General features: G+C 38.1%; 3 protein-coding genes across 5 annotated transcripts; 2 read left to right on the forward strand and 1 right to left on the reverse strand.

Moving 5' to 3' along the window:
- Positions 1–350: 350 nt before the first annotated feature.
- LOC113120842 (DNA replication licensing factor MCM3-like) lies at positions 351–6,818 on the reverse strand. The gene is made up of 17 exons (XM_026290932.1): positions 6,642–6,818; positions 6,375–6,487; positions 6,065–6,273; positions 5,849–5,979; positions 5,309–5,547; positions 5,068–5,176; positions 4,776–4,929; positions 3,726–3,857; positions 3,421–3,629; positions 3,136–3,310; positions 2,906–3,032; positions 2,640–2,790; positions 2,388–2,528; positions 2,079–2,185; positions 1,806–1,891; positions 1,369–1,453; positions 351–1,195 (listed from the first exon to the last, which is right to left on the reverse strand). The coding sequence occupies exons 1-17, from the start codon at positions 6,714–6,716 to the stop codon at positions 997–999; spliced, it is 2,442 nt and encodes an 813-aa protein (XP_026146717.1). The 5' UTR covers positions 6,717–6,818; the 3' UTR covers positions 351–996.
- Positions 6,819–7,800: 982 nt separating this feature from the next.
- On the forward strand, positions 7,801–10,094 carry paqr8 (progestin and adipoQ receptor family member VIII). Its single transcript, XM_026290933.1, is given in 2 exon segments — positions 7,801–8,971; positions 8,974–10,094. Coding segments are annotated over 2 exon segments (1,143 nt in total). The 5' UTR covers positions 7,801–8,356; the 3' UTR covers positions 9,502–10,094.
- An 885-nt stretch (positions 10,095–10,979) lies between these two features.
- On the forward strand, positions 10,980–14,139 carry LOC113120845 (uncharacterized). Of its 3 annotated transcripts, none has more exons than XM_026290935.1 (4): positions 10,980–11,294; positions 11,746–11,916; positions 12,339–12,414; positions 13,605–14,139. In XM_026290935.1, exons 2-4 carry the CDS (start codon positions 11,786–11,788, stop codon positions 14,031–14,033), a joined length of 636 nt encoding a protein of 211 aa, XP_026146720.1. In that variant the 5' UTR covers positions 10,980–11,294; positions 11,746–11,785; the 3' UTR covers positions 14,034–14,139. The 3 variants fall into 3 exon arrangements, with proteins under 3 accessions (XP_026146720.1, XP_026146721.1, XP_026146719.1); XM_026290936.1 differs by having other exon boundaries at positions 11,760–11,916; XM_026290934.1 differs by having other exon boundaries at positions 11,769–11,916.
- Positions 14,140–14,596: the final 457 nt, after the last annotated feature.

A 14,596-nucleotide genomic window follows, 5' to 3' on the forward strand; every position in this document is an offset into this window, starting at 1 on the left:
TTTTAAAGAACCGGGAAGCTGGACAGAAAAAAGACACATCTTGAAGCAACTCGAGCAGAAAAAGATGATGAATGAGGAGCTGCACTTTGCATTTAAAGCATCACTTGCTCTACATCTTTGAGACAATCCAGTCATAATGATACAGACAGACTCTACCCACACTAGACTGAAAGGGCAAAGAGGGCAAACAGTAACTGTAATTACTGGGACATGTCTAATGCATGACTAGTTTGAGGTTATGTGGCTTTATGGTCTTTTATGCAAAAGAGCAGAGATTTGTGTAAAGCTAGATTTTGATCAGTAGTCATTGTGTATATTATCTATAATGTAGAAGAAAAAAATACAATTAGTCAATGAGAAATATTTTGGCCACTTTTTATTGACAGAGGCAGAATAGACAGGACATAGAAAAAATATTGAGGGGGGAGACTGAAACCTGTGTCTCCTGCTTGAGTACCACAGCTCAATGTGTGTGAAGTACTAGGCCATAACTCTAACTGAACAATCTGAAGTGTATTACTGAACATTATTCTGACACCAGTTTTTTTTTTTTTTTTTTTTTTTTCAGTTGTTTAACATTTTTAAAACAATATAACAGTATTTACAAGTTAAAAGTAAAAGAAAATAAAAAATAAATTTATCTGCAGACACTGGTCCAAGCTGTTCTTAAGAAAAATCTAAAACACTAAGAAAAGACAAATCTGAGAAGGCAAATATACAAATGAGTGTTACAGAGAGAAAAACAAACTAAAAATGCCTTTGCAAGAATTAAACTGAATTGTTTTTAGAATACATGCATTTTATGCATGTGACAAGCATATGGAAAAAAAATACAGTATGAAATATCTAATGAAAATATCTTGAGTGAATAAAAATATTAAGAAATATATGCATGTGTTTGCATGTACTAATGTATGGAAATATACATATTGCAAATCTTCTGAAATAGACCTTCACTTGAACTTTTCTGAGTCTCTTATTCTCCAAGAAACACACTTATATAAGGAAGATGATGTCGTCTGCAACCATAACCTGGTTGTCGTCTTGCATGCGGCTGAGAGCAGCACGGACCTCAGTTTCTTTAAACGGTGATGGGAGGCTCTTGTTGATGCCCTCCATCAGAGCGATCATGCCGACTGACTGAGCATGAGAAGAGCGGAACACCTCCAGCAACGCGGTTTTGAACTCCTTCAACCTAAAGCAAAAACACACACGGTGCGTCAAACATACCGCATCCGAAACAATCAGCCATCCTGCAAGCGATGCAGTTTCTGTTTAGAACTTAATCAGAAACAGTGCTTCAAAAGAATGTGACGACCCTTTAAAAAAGCTCAATATAGAGAATAGAATCAAATTCTGAATGCTTACCTGTCGTCAGACAGCTCTGTGTGACCGTTCTGATCAGGAGTGTCCATTGGCTCCTCATCCTGCCTCACAGGAGCGGGGGACTGAACTGAGAACAAAAAATAAATTAATGAATCAACTGAATGTACTTTATGATGAAAAGTGATCTTCTAATTCATTTAAAATACTGTGTAATTAATGATAATTTTAATTAGTTATTTATACTCATTTGAATTACTTAAAAAGTATTTCTTCAAAAAATGGAATTTAGAATGAATTTAAATGTATCAGTCAACTGTATCAGTGAAGTTTCTATTTTAATAAATGTTTAAAAAATATATATATTTTCTTTTTTCAATAATGATGTTGTATTTACTTAAAATCATAAAAAATCATTAAGAACAAATTTAACCCATTCAATAAAAGTAATATATAGAATGCTTGTTGTTGGTTTAGCTTACTTTGTGGTACATCAGTCTCAGTATTGAAGTCATACGGGTCATACTGCTCGCTGCCCTGTGATGCTCTGCGCTCAGAATGACGCCTCCTACAGGACAAACGGGACAAAACTTGCTCTCAAAATTCTGATTTTCCATGACAGAAAAAAATTGCAATAAGATTTCAGAATATGTTTCTAGTCATAAAAAAGCAGTCTCCAAGCTTTTGAACAGCAGTGTGTCTGGGAAAATTCATAAACAATGATTTTGACAAGTTATTATGGAATTACACTAGACCTTTTTCTCTGTGTTCGAGGTGTGTCTTGTGCCTCATCTTCCTCCTCCTCCTCTGAGGCTGCATCTTGCTCTCCATTTCTAGAGCGTTTACGTTCCTTCTCCAAAACCTGAGGAATGGGGAATAAGGGTCGAATATACTCATTTAATAAATATGAAATTAACTAAAGTGCAACATGAGTACAACAAATCAAAAAAGTCTATAGATGCTATGTATGTCTATATCTCTAAAAAGCACAGATATAATTACATATTGCTGAACTGAACCAGTAAACAAGTGTGACAAATGAGCTACAGTATAAACAAACATACCTTCTTGAAATAGGCAAACTGCACAAGCTCCACAGCGACTTCGGTGTCCACCAGTTCCACAACTTTGCTCATTCGAGCTTTGGCATGTGCTGTAGAAAGACGGATCAGAGTCTCCAGGGTTCTCGCAGTGACCGGTGACGTCTGAGGACAAAACACAGCACAGATTCATCAGATTCATTATCTGATAAGTCAATACCTGACCAGGAAACCATTTCATAAGCTTGTCGAATTATTAAATGCGTCTGTATTTACCCGTGCAATGTCAGAGCCGAGCTGCTCCTGGTTGCGCAGTCGTGAATACTCCTCTGCAATGTGATTGGCTGCGTCTTGAGTCAGAACAGGAGAAAGAGCCTTGGCAATGTGGATGTACTTCCTCATGAACACCTTACTCACCACTCGGTCCCTAAAAAGACCACAAAAAGACATTTCGATGTGTGTAACTTTATAGTTATACGGTCATTTGTATTAGAGAAGGACGCACAGGAGGTAAAGTAAATGAAGTGGGCACTTCTCCTTACTTGAGTTTTTTGCTGCCGTGGAGGAGTGGATTGTGTTTCTCGTACACTTGCAGCTCCTCTTCTTCCTCCTGAGTTGCATCAGGGTCTTCAGTGGCCAGTGCATCGATTGTACCACCAAGAGAAAGAGCTGAAGCACACAAGAGTGAGATTACTGATGACACTGACTGCACAGAAATGGCACATCTAACACAAAATATGAAGTATAAAATCTTCTCTCCATCAGTTGGTACCTGCTCCATCCTGCTCATGAGGATCTCTGTAACGGTGCATGCGCAAGACGTGGTCAGAGATCTCACGGTCCTGCTCTGGGTCCATCTGATCCAGCATGATGAAGAGCAAATCAAAACGAGACAGCAGAGAGTCCTGCAGACCGATGTTCTCCATGGGCGTCTTATACTGATCGTACTGCAGACGAAGAGAGAGAAACAATGAAACGACGCACAATTCAGGAAAATTCTAGTAATGACTAGTTTCATTTTACTCTGAAATTTCAGATTTCCAAATGAAGCACTTACTCTGCCATAGACGGGGTTGGCAGCTGCCAGGACGCTGCAGCGGGCGTTCAGTCGAGCGTGGATGCCAGCCTTGGCGATGGTGACGCGGCCCTGTTCCATGACCTCATGGATAGCAGTGCGATCCATATCTGACATTTTGTCAAACTCATCAATGCAGACCACACCGCGATCCCCTAAAACCATAGCACCAGCCTCGAGACGTCGCTCACCTGAGAGACAGACACGACTTATTATTAACAGAATAACCGAAATACGCAAAGCTGTTGACCATTTCTTGTGTTGTCAGAGCGTGTGAAACGCAGTACCTGTCTCTTGGTCAGTGGTGACGGCTGCGGTCAGACCTACACCTGATGAGCCCCGGCCTGTGGTGGGAATGGCACGAGGAGCAGTGTGAAGAACGTACCGGAGCAGCTGAGACTTGGCCACGGAGGGGTCACCTGAGGAATAGAGAGATTTATGCTGAATTTAAACACGTGTCCATTTAATAAGCATTTTATGTGAATCGATTAGGTTTGAAGCTACCGATTAGGAGTATAATACTCTCAAATATATTGTATCTGACTAATATATTTCTGTTAAAATCCATACCACATGGAAAAATCCATTTTCCTCATAATCAGAACATACATTTACAAACAAACACATTTTTACACTGGTCTCCAGCCGTTATTGTTTTAAAATCCAAAAAATGAATAAACAGTGCCATCTGCTGGTTTGTAAAGAACAGCACTCAAAAACCTCATCAAAGCAGTGAAAAGTTCTTTTAAATCATTTTAATCCCCTTTTTAAAATGTAAAAAGCGTAAATATATATATATATATATATATATATATATATATATATATATTAAAAGTCATTCTCTACAGAAAAGGAAAATAAATTACAACAAAATAAAAATCAAGAGGGCTGCTAAAAAGTCAATGTTTATTATGATATAGTTCTATTTAAAAATACTTTAATTTAAAAAAATAATAATTAAAAAGTATTGAAACATTTTTTTTTAGTAATTACAATTTATTGTTACTAGTAATACTAACTAAATAGTAATAATACTCTAGCATTATTATATCACTCCTATTACCATTTGTATGAATAGAGCTTTTATAGTTTAAGGAAGGGCCACGTGCAAGGTGATTATCAAATTTGGGACATCGAACTGTTTGAAACATCTGGTTTAAGTCATTACAGCCAAAAGCTTAATTCTGATGTCATATAAACTTAATAAGTAATTTGGATAGATATCTACAGAAAATTAAAGTTAAAATACAGGTTCCATCTAGGCCTAACTTTATAGTTATAGATACTATAGTTAGTTTATTATAACATTGCCCGTCCAAATCTAAGCGAGTAAATACCTATGAGAAGCACATTGATGTCTCCTCTAATGCGTGAGCCGTTCTCCAAAACCTTCTCCACCCCTCCCAGAAGCAAACACAGGATCGCCTTCTTTATGTACTCATGACCATGAATACTGGGGGCCAGGGAGCGAGCCAACTGATCAAACAAATTCTACAAGAGTAGAAAGTCAAATAAAGCGTTCATATTAAGAGAAAAGAACATACTTTTACAAAACACCAGTGTCCAAATTAGTGCTGCATGTGCACAAAGGTTTCATGTCCAAATCCTAGACACATTCCATCCTCTTACCTTCGAGCGGGTTCTGCAGAAGCTCTTGATCTTGGCCACATCATCTGCAGAGAAGTAGTGAGAGACTTCTTTGCTCATCTGTTTGGCGTGGCAGGCGATCATGATGGTCCTGAACAAACACACATGGGGAACAAAACTTATCAAAGCTGTAACAAATAATATTATAAATACTGATACATTTTAAATACCAATGCTACAATAAAACTGATTTTACACTTAGGACATTTTAAAACAGCTTTACCTGAAGGTGCCCGAGGTGAACCCACCCTTCTTGCCAGGCAGGCAGCGGTATGTGCCGATCACTTGTGTACGGTCCCCTGGCTTTACAGTGTCCACCAAGTCATTGTCCAGGATGATGTCCACAGAGCGGGGCAGCTGTCCGGCAGGGGCTTTCTCCGGCATCTCCTGCACTGTGATGGTCTGGTGGTCCTTATAGATGGACAGACCGAACTCAGTCTCCAGTGGATTGTTCTCCTCGTCCTGAATGGATCAAATATAGAGAGTGAGAACATTACAGAAAGCATTTATGAACCATCTAGACCAGGGATTGTCAAACAGGGGTCCAGAAGGGTGCTACAGTAAAGTTTCTAGTAAAAACTTTCTGTCTGTACAATATCACACTCACCATTTCTCTCACAGACTCTAAATATGTATCTATAAATAAATATGTGACTATGCATTTTAGAAATCGGTTCCTTGCAAGGTCATCATCAAAATATTTGAAAACCTCAATATCTATGTGCTATTCCAATAATCAAAGTGGTAAGGTGGGACAAAGTACCTTGGTGGGGTAAATGGCACTTGAAGGAAAGGCATCCAGAGAGGTCATATCAGTGTATTTGCGCTCCATGGTCTTCTTAGTTGCTGGACAGTAGTGCACACTGCGTACTACTTTGGGACGCACCAAAGAGCCTGTGAATAGAAAGAGAACATTCTATCAATGCACCATTCATCCAACATATGAACTCTTTAAGTACATAAATAAGATGGGACCTACATTTGGTGACGATGCCCTCCAAACACACCATGCTACCCAACAGCCGAGAGGTGAGGGTTCGAGGGGAGACGTGTTTGCTGCCGAAGCTGCCCTCCAGACCGATGAAGAACTCTTCGTGTTGCTTGGCATAAGTGGCATCTATCGAAGCCACCAGATCTTTGAGAGCACGCTGGAACGCCAGGAGCTCTTCAAAAGCATTATTCAGCAGCCTGAGGACCAGAGATTGCTCAATTCAAAGAAAACATGCTCACAATTTATGTATGTGTACATTGTACTGTAAAGTGTACGTGTTAAATAAGGCTAAACATACTTGGCTGCTCGCTTTTCGTTGCGGCGGCGGAGGTCGTTGAGGTCCACAATGAGCCTGGATTTGTTTTCACTGATCATCTGTCGTACTTTGCTCTGATAAATGCCCTGGTCTTGCTGGTAAAAGGTAAAAACGCAAAGAAAGTTGTCAACAAACAATTAAAAAGAAAATTACACTATGCTTCATTCGAATGGGACTTTGTTCCTGTAACTCACACGAACTTCTGTAGTTTAACAGTTAATAAACATATAATAAATGCGTTATACTTACATCATCGTCAAGAAAATCCAGATAATCCCTCTGCGCCTCCCTCATTTCCTGATCGTTCACCGTTTCAACAGCCATTGTTTTCCTATCTAGCTTTTAAAAGCGTTGAGAAAAGGTCAGTGCAGAACACCTCGTGTCGGACTCGGCACTGTTGTGTGTCTTTTCGCGCCACCGGGCTTCTCTCGCTGAGGAATCCAAGTGCTGATTGGACGACACACCTGTGACTCATCAACATATTCGGTCTCCTGGGTTGCGGCGTCCAATCAAATTCACAGAACGAAGCTTCGCCAGGCCCACTTGAGTGTTTCCCGCGAAAAGAGTGGTGGTGTGCGCATGCGCTCACAGCAAATACAGCATTTGGGGAGGAGCTGTTGTAGCGAGTAATAATGGTCGTTGCCCCCAGCAAATATGTCGATACACTTTAAAATGAATGCCCCCCCCCCCCCCCCCTCAGAAAGTATGTTTCGGTGGAGGCATTAGTTCTGTTTAAGGCTATTTTGCATTTTTAAATACAGGCCTAAAGTTGTATAGTCGCCACCATAACTAGCAGAATAATAATAAAACTTGTTATTCTACATAACAATTTATCTCCTTTAAATCTACAGTCTTGAGAAAATCTAATGTAAGAGACATATTTTCCATGATCAATGGTTTAATGCCACCTAGCGGCGAATACACGTACTGTAATGCATTGTCTATTTTTTTTTTTTTTTTTCAATTTGATTGCTCTTCATTTCAGTCAAGCATGAGTTCTGTTGGACAGTTAATTTTGTGAGAAAACGTATGTTCATATCAAAATACTATTCGATTTTATATTCATTAAAGGCTACTGTAGTGTTTTTGAAGTTGTATCCTTTTTTCTTATCCTTGATCATTTTTCTTATTCGAACAGTGAACTGAGTGATGATGTATGCGTGTGAACTCAACTGAGTCATTTGAGATATTATTTATAACCCCGCCCAGATTCACGAAGCCGTTGGCACAACAGGTCCCTGGGACGGGCACAGCGCAGTTCTCAAGGGTAAAATGCAAAAAGTCTGAGGACCGGATTTAATCTTTGGGTCGATATGAACCCCCTTAGCCTATATCTTTAAAAAAAAAATTACTAAGAACGAAGAGTGAATTTGATCCGGTTCCGCACAGGTGAGAAGCTGCTAATATATTAGGCATGATAACTAGGCTATTTACTCTCTTTTACTTAAAAATAGGAAGTAAGGAATTTCTTTTTCTTTTTTCTGTTCTTTTCTTTATTTCTTTTTTTTACCACGCACACAGATCGTTTTGAAATAATGTTTTCTGGTGTATGAAATATATAAGATAGCCTTTTCTTGCTCTCTCTTAACCTGATCAGGAATGATTAAAAGTGTAAAGTAATTTTCTTCTCTTTGATTTTATGCGTTTATTATGTATAAATCTAAACAAGTTTTGCAAACTTGTTAAAATCCCTGTCTGCTTTAACTGCAATAGTGAAGCAAGGTGTGGTAGCAGTAGATCATACTATGATAAACAAAGAATGAAGATGATGTCTGTGTCTCAAAACATAGCGAGCTCACTATCTAGACAGCATTTTCAGTGTTTTAGAATATAGAATGCTGCTTTGGAGCACAATGTGAGTATACAATGATCAATTCAGCCAGGCCAGTTATTAACTTATCAAGTTTAAGAGGTTTACTTCGGCAACAATCAGCTCTTTGTCTGGCAGAGTTCTGAATCATGGCATGCTGATTTGTCAATATAATTTATCCACGTGCTGTTTTCTGCTTCTCGTTGCAGCTCATTTTTTGACACTGATCCAGAGTTTCACCATGTCAAGTGGAGTTTTGGCCCGTCTGAGTACGCTCACTTTGAGTATACAGCAGCTGGGTCAATTACCACACTTGTCGCACTGGTTTCCCCGTCTACCTTTACCTCAAGCCACCGTACTCGCATCTGATGTGCCGAGCCTGTTTCGTGAGCCCTATATCTTGTCGGGCTATCGTCCAGTGCATCAGGAATGGCGGAGCTACTTTTGTAGCCTCTTTCAATGCCACAATGAGTCACTCAATGTATGGACACACCTGCTGGCAATTCCTGCCATTCTACTCCAGTTTTCTTTATGTGCAGGGACATGGGAGCTGAAGCTCAATATGGCGTCTTTGCCTCTGTTTTTGTACGTGTTGTCGTCACTTACCTACCTCAGTTTCAGCGTGGCTGCCCATCTGCTGCAGTCACAGTCTGAACTGTCCCATTACACCCTTTTCTTCATAGACTACGTTGGTGTAGCTATTTACCAGTATGGCTGCTCTCTAGGCCACTATTTTTACTGTTCAGAGCCATCATGGAGGCACAGCCTAGTGGTGTTGTGTTTCTGCCTGGTGCTGCGGTCCTGGCCTGGTTGTCCTGCACCAGCTGCTGCTACGCTAAATTCCGTTACCACCGCCCGTACCCGGTCCGCCGGAAGATCTGCCAGATCATTCCCACCAGCATGGCTTACATGCTCGACATCAGCCCGATTGCACACCGCCTGGTCACTAGATCTTGGGATGAGCCGGTGTTGGTGTTTCATGCCCTACAAGTGGTGTTTTTCATGCTAGCGGCTCTGTTTTTCTCTTGTCCTGTTCCTGAACGCTTCTTTCCAGGGAGATGTGACATTGTCGGCCATGGACATCAGATCTTCCATATCTTCCTGGCTATGTGTACTATGTGCCAGCTAGAAGCAATGTTTAGAGACTTTCTGGTGCATCGGCAGTCTGTTGTAGATGTGCATGGAGAACATTTCATTATGTTGGCTGGAGGATCGTTCTTCTTGTTGGTGCTGTGCAGTGTTCTAACTGCAGCTCTTATGAGAGGAGCTGTGCAAAGGCAACTGAAGAAAAAAGACTGAAAACTATTTTGAAAAGATTTTACCAAGCATTTTTTGCTTAGTTATGTACTGTATTACCAAGAGTTACCTTTATTAATATAAGTTGTCAAATTAAAATAGTTTTATTTTAATGCATTTATTATGAGAATTGCGATGGGAAGTCTTTTCTTTCTTTCATTTTTGTTATATTAATAGTCCTACAAATCAAATGAAACTCATACTAAATGGGGTTTTCCCACAAATTAATTCACTGCTGAGTATAATCTTCCACTTAGCCGACATTCCTCTGAGATCCAGTACTGTATGGCTTTGCAGAACTGGCTTGTTTACAAAAGTTTGAGAATGAATTTTTCGAAGGCAAAAACATTCAAATTAAGGAGAAAATATGGATTTGGCCCAAATTAGAATGAGGGAGAGTTGGAGGGGTGAGGGATAAGGGAAACAAAGAGGCTACTTTTATTTTGCACCCAGTGTTGTCAGGCAACAGTGTTGTGGTGGAGGAACAGATCAGCTCTTGTTTGCTTCTTGTTTATCTTATAGAACATTCATATAGAATATAAATACTCTGTTAAAAAAAAATGCCATCTGTAAGCCTGAACAAAAAAAATCATGCTTAAATATTTCTGTGTTGTTATACTGTATAGAGTCCAACAGTCTAGAACCACTGAAAATCTAGTAGTCCAAATCTGATTTAAACCTAGAGAAAAATAAAGTTTTTTTAATTTAAAAAAATGTAAAGCAACAAAACACTGTAACGTAAAATGTTACACTGATAAAATAAAGTTTTTTTTAAACGGAGTAATTGTGCAATAATTCTTCTGAACAAATTAACTTTTAAAATGTATTTACTTTTCACCCATGATGTATGATGTACTGTATTTATTTAACAACAAATCAATTCTACCTCAGTTTTAACCCTTTTGTTTAAACAAAAAGGTATCTTACATATTGCTTTTTCTTTAATAAATGTGACCCTGTTATATTTGTAGCAATAGCCAAAAATACATTGTATGGGTCAAAAAAATTGATTTTTCTTTTATGTCAAAAATCATTAGGACATAAAGTAAAGATCATGTTCCATGAAGATATTTTGTAAATTTCCTACTGTAAATATATCAAAACTTAATTTTTGATTAGTAAGATGCATTGTTAAGAACTTAATTTGGACAAATTTAAAGGTTATTTTCTCAATATTTAGATTTTTTTGCACCCTCAGATTCCAGATTTTCAAATAGTTGTATCTCTGCCAATATTGTCCGATCCTAATAAACCATCCATCAATGGAAAGCTTATTAATTCAGCTTTCAGATGATGTATAAATCCCAATTTAGAAGAATTGACACTTATGACTGGTTTTGTGGTCCAGGGTCACAAATATACATTAAAATCCATGTAATAAATCTTTGGTGAGTTCTGATTTTAGTTAAGCAAGTTGAATTAGACTTAATATTTGTAAGTAAAAAGTTAAAATTATACATTTGTCCAGTAGGAGGCAGCAGTGTTCCATACATGAACTGAGACAAATTTTTGTTTTAATTAGCTGTAGATATCATTCAAAACAGAACTAACTGTTTACTAACTAACCTTTTAATATACAAAAATCGAAATAAGTATAGAGAAATTATACTTTATTTTTCAAATGAACAAGTATGAGAATGAAGTTAATTGTTTTGAGGGATGCATGGATGAGGCACTGGATTGACAGGAATCCAGGATGAGGAAGTGTGACTTTGTCAAACCCCTGTTGGATCAGTGTGTTCCTGCTCCCAGTCAAGCCAAGATGATGACAGGTGATCTAGCTTCGTGTGACTGAGGTAATTGGATATTCCCTTTTATTTTATTTTTAGCAAACTGAGAGAAGGCGGCTGTTTATAGACATTAGTCTATGCAAATTCTCACACATATGATGTACAATATCAGTGTTTGGATATTTATTTGAAAGATCTGTATGCTTAAGGTCAATTTTACACTACTTTTGGTATTACTCTTTAATATTTCTACTTTTTTGGCATTACTTTTCATCCACTGTTTCCCCTTGAATTTCTTCAATTAGTAATGCAGTTAACATTGCAGTAACACCTGTCTGTTTTAACATGAAAGAGAGGTGTGACTTGTACAAGTACTCGCCTGTATAGTCATCGTGATCGTGAGAACCGTAATAACTGCTTACATTATATTCGCTTTCATACTTTTTACTCATTGCCCCATCAACAATCTCACTGAGAATAGCAGCTGTTACAGATCACTGGATTGACTTTCCCTCAGTTCTGACATTTCAGTGATTACAGAAACTGTATGAAGAGTGATGGATCCTGTTGAGGAGGGTCTGGACAGCAGGTTTTCAGGTTGTTCTTCCTCCCTTCAGATTAGCATTGTGTCAGCCCTCTTCATCATCATTTATGTCACAGTCTACAGCCTTTGTACAAGCTGTTTCAGGTAAGTCTCTTATTTTCTCTTTTTCATTTCTTCTTTTTTCATATATTTTCATGCATTTTTAGGAATTTGGTTATCACATTTTGTGCTGATTCAAAACACACCCAGGAGAAGGGAGTGATTGTAACAGAATGCTGTTAGTAAATGGGTGGAATGTGCAATGACAGGTCCAGAAGCACAAGTCACTAAGTGCATGTCACGCAGCATGAATAACGTTGAGGTTAAGAAAAGCAGAGACTTGTTTGTCAACTCCAGTACCTTTGTGTTTATGTAAACCACAAAGATGGACTGATAACATGATGTTTGCATGCAGAGACCATGCAAAAAATAACAGGAAAATAAACAGGATCAAAAAGGTGGATTCTACTGTGTGTCCGTAACATTTGAAATAGTGACTTTTCTTTTCTTTTTTTTTTTGTCTCCAGTATATCTGAAAGTGTTTCGCCCAGGCATTTGCACAGACGAGAGAAAACAGATATTCCATCTGCACCCCAACAAAATGTAAGAGACTGAAATAAGGCAAAACTCATACTCAGAATACAATATATTAATTAGTATTACTCTTGGTTGTTGATCCAATGGCTAATTGTTCACTATTAAAATATACTGCAAAAAAATTCTTTAAAAAATGTGTTTCACTTGAAAACATCTAAATTACTTTTAAATATAATATATTTTAACTCAAAATTCAGCCCAAAAATTTTGAGTTTGTTTCTTCATCAGAACAGATTTGGCAAGTTTAGCATTACATCACTTGTTCACTAATGGATCCTCTGCAGTGAATGGGTGCCGTCAGAGAGTCCAAACGGCTGATAAATATAATCCACAAGTAACTCACACGACTCCAGTCCATCAAGTGTTTTAACTTGAGACCATTGCTTCTGGTGAAAATAGCAGTCCATTTTCTATAATAATGTTTGCACCAGTGACTGTGAAATGTTTTGGACTGTTTAAGCTTGTAAATTTGCTTGATCTGTGCATATTTATCTCCTGATTCAGATGATTTATTTATTTTTTCTATGGAGAAAGCTATATAATTAATAGAGGATTTGTATTCTAGCCAAAAACAATGGTTTCAAGTTAAAAATATCTTATTGATGTATATATTTGTGTATAACAAACATGGAACTTGTGTATTACTTCCATTATTTGCTGCTTGCTGATCATTTTGATGTTTTATTAGCTGTATAAACTCTCATTTTGATGACACCCATTCACTGCATTCATTGTTGAACATATTGGTGAGCAAGAAATGTTTTTCTAAAGTTTCTCTAAATGTTTTTTTTTTCCTGTTATTATTCTTTAATATGACCAAAGAAACCTGACCAGATAAGGTTACAGCAATACAAATTTTACCATGACCAATGACGACAATTTGCTTTAAAAGGACAAACTCACTTTTTCCTGCTATGAGACCGTTTGCAGTACACTATTGAACCATATCTATCCTGTTATGGTCAATTAAAATCATTTAGTGGTAAATTGCAGTGAATCAGCAAGAGAGGATAAGTAATTTCCAGTGAGTTATTGGATTAATCTTCTAAAGGAAATGACTCTGGAATGGAAAGCAGATAGAGAAAGCTAATAATGTTTTATTTATAAGTAAAACATAAAAGTCATAGTATGTGATAGTGATAAAAAAAAACTAAAAGAGACATAATTGTTCTTACAAACTAATGTCCTTATTGCAGAAACTACCTGAGTCCCAGAGTGTTGAATGTATGCCAGATGCCAGGGATCTGACTGATCATATATACTCACTCGTGGAGGCTCAACTGAATGAGGAAAATCCTTATGAGTGCATTAGTGAGCCTCCATTACAGCCTCCATCTGACAAAGCTGAAGGGGAGAATGAGAGCCCTTCCCCAGCAATGACAAAGCCTGATCATAATCACTCTGTCTCAGCCCCCAACAAACCAGTAAACAAGCAGGCAGCGGAGCAGCCTGATGCTTTACCTCAACATCTGACCAACTCCGAACAGACTGCTGTCTATGCTGCAGTGAACTGGAAAACCAAGAGTCAGAAGAACATAGCACCTCTGTTTGATACAGATACTGTGGTTGATATGAGTGATATTGCTAAGGAGGCTGTCCCTCCTATTCCTGACAAACATTTCTAGTATGAGAGAATTTTAATTTAAATACATTATTTGTATTTATTCGCATTTTGCAAGCCTTAAAACAAACTTGCAACACAAACATGTCATTAAAAATAAATATTTTGTATTTATTTGAGTTTTTTTTTTATCATGTGAACTATAATATGTCTATTCATTGCCATAACTTCATATAAAACTATAAAGCAATCCAACCATGTCTGGGTTATTGTAGGTCAGTGTGAGTCACATGACACAATGCCTCGAGCCAATGCCCAGACTGGATTCAGAGACTGAAACCCAACATGCTTGTGCTGTCCAGACCTAAAATCCCCTTTGGAGGATGAAGTCCGTCGGGGCACGGCCGTCGACAGAAGAAAGCTTATAATCCCCAGACATCATTACATGATTAATGCTTTCTTCTAAATGTCTGTTTGCAAATACACAATGCTGAATATGTAGGAAATAGACCAAATAATGTAGGTGAAAGGTGACATGCCAGTGGACCACTCTGGAAACTGCAAATCTGTCTTTTCACACACACACACACACACACACACACACACACACACACACACACACACACA

This window comes from Carassius auratus, chromosome 20 (assembly GCF_003368295.1).
Source record: "Carassius auratus strain Wakin chromosome 20, ASM336829v1, whole genome shotgun sequence".
NCBI classification, from domain to species: Eukaryota; Metazoa; Chordata; class Actinopteri; order Cypriniformes; family Cyprinidae; genus Carassius; species Carassius auratus.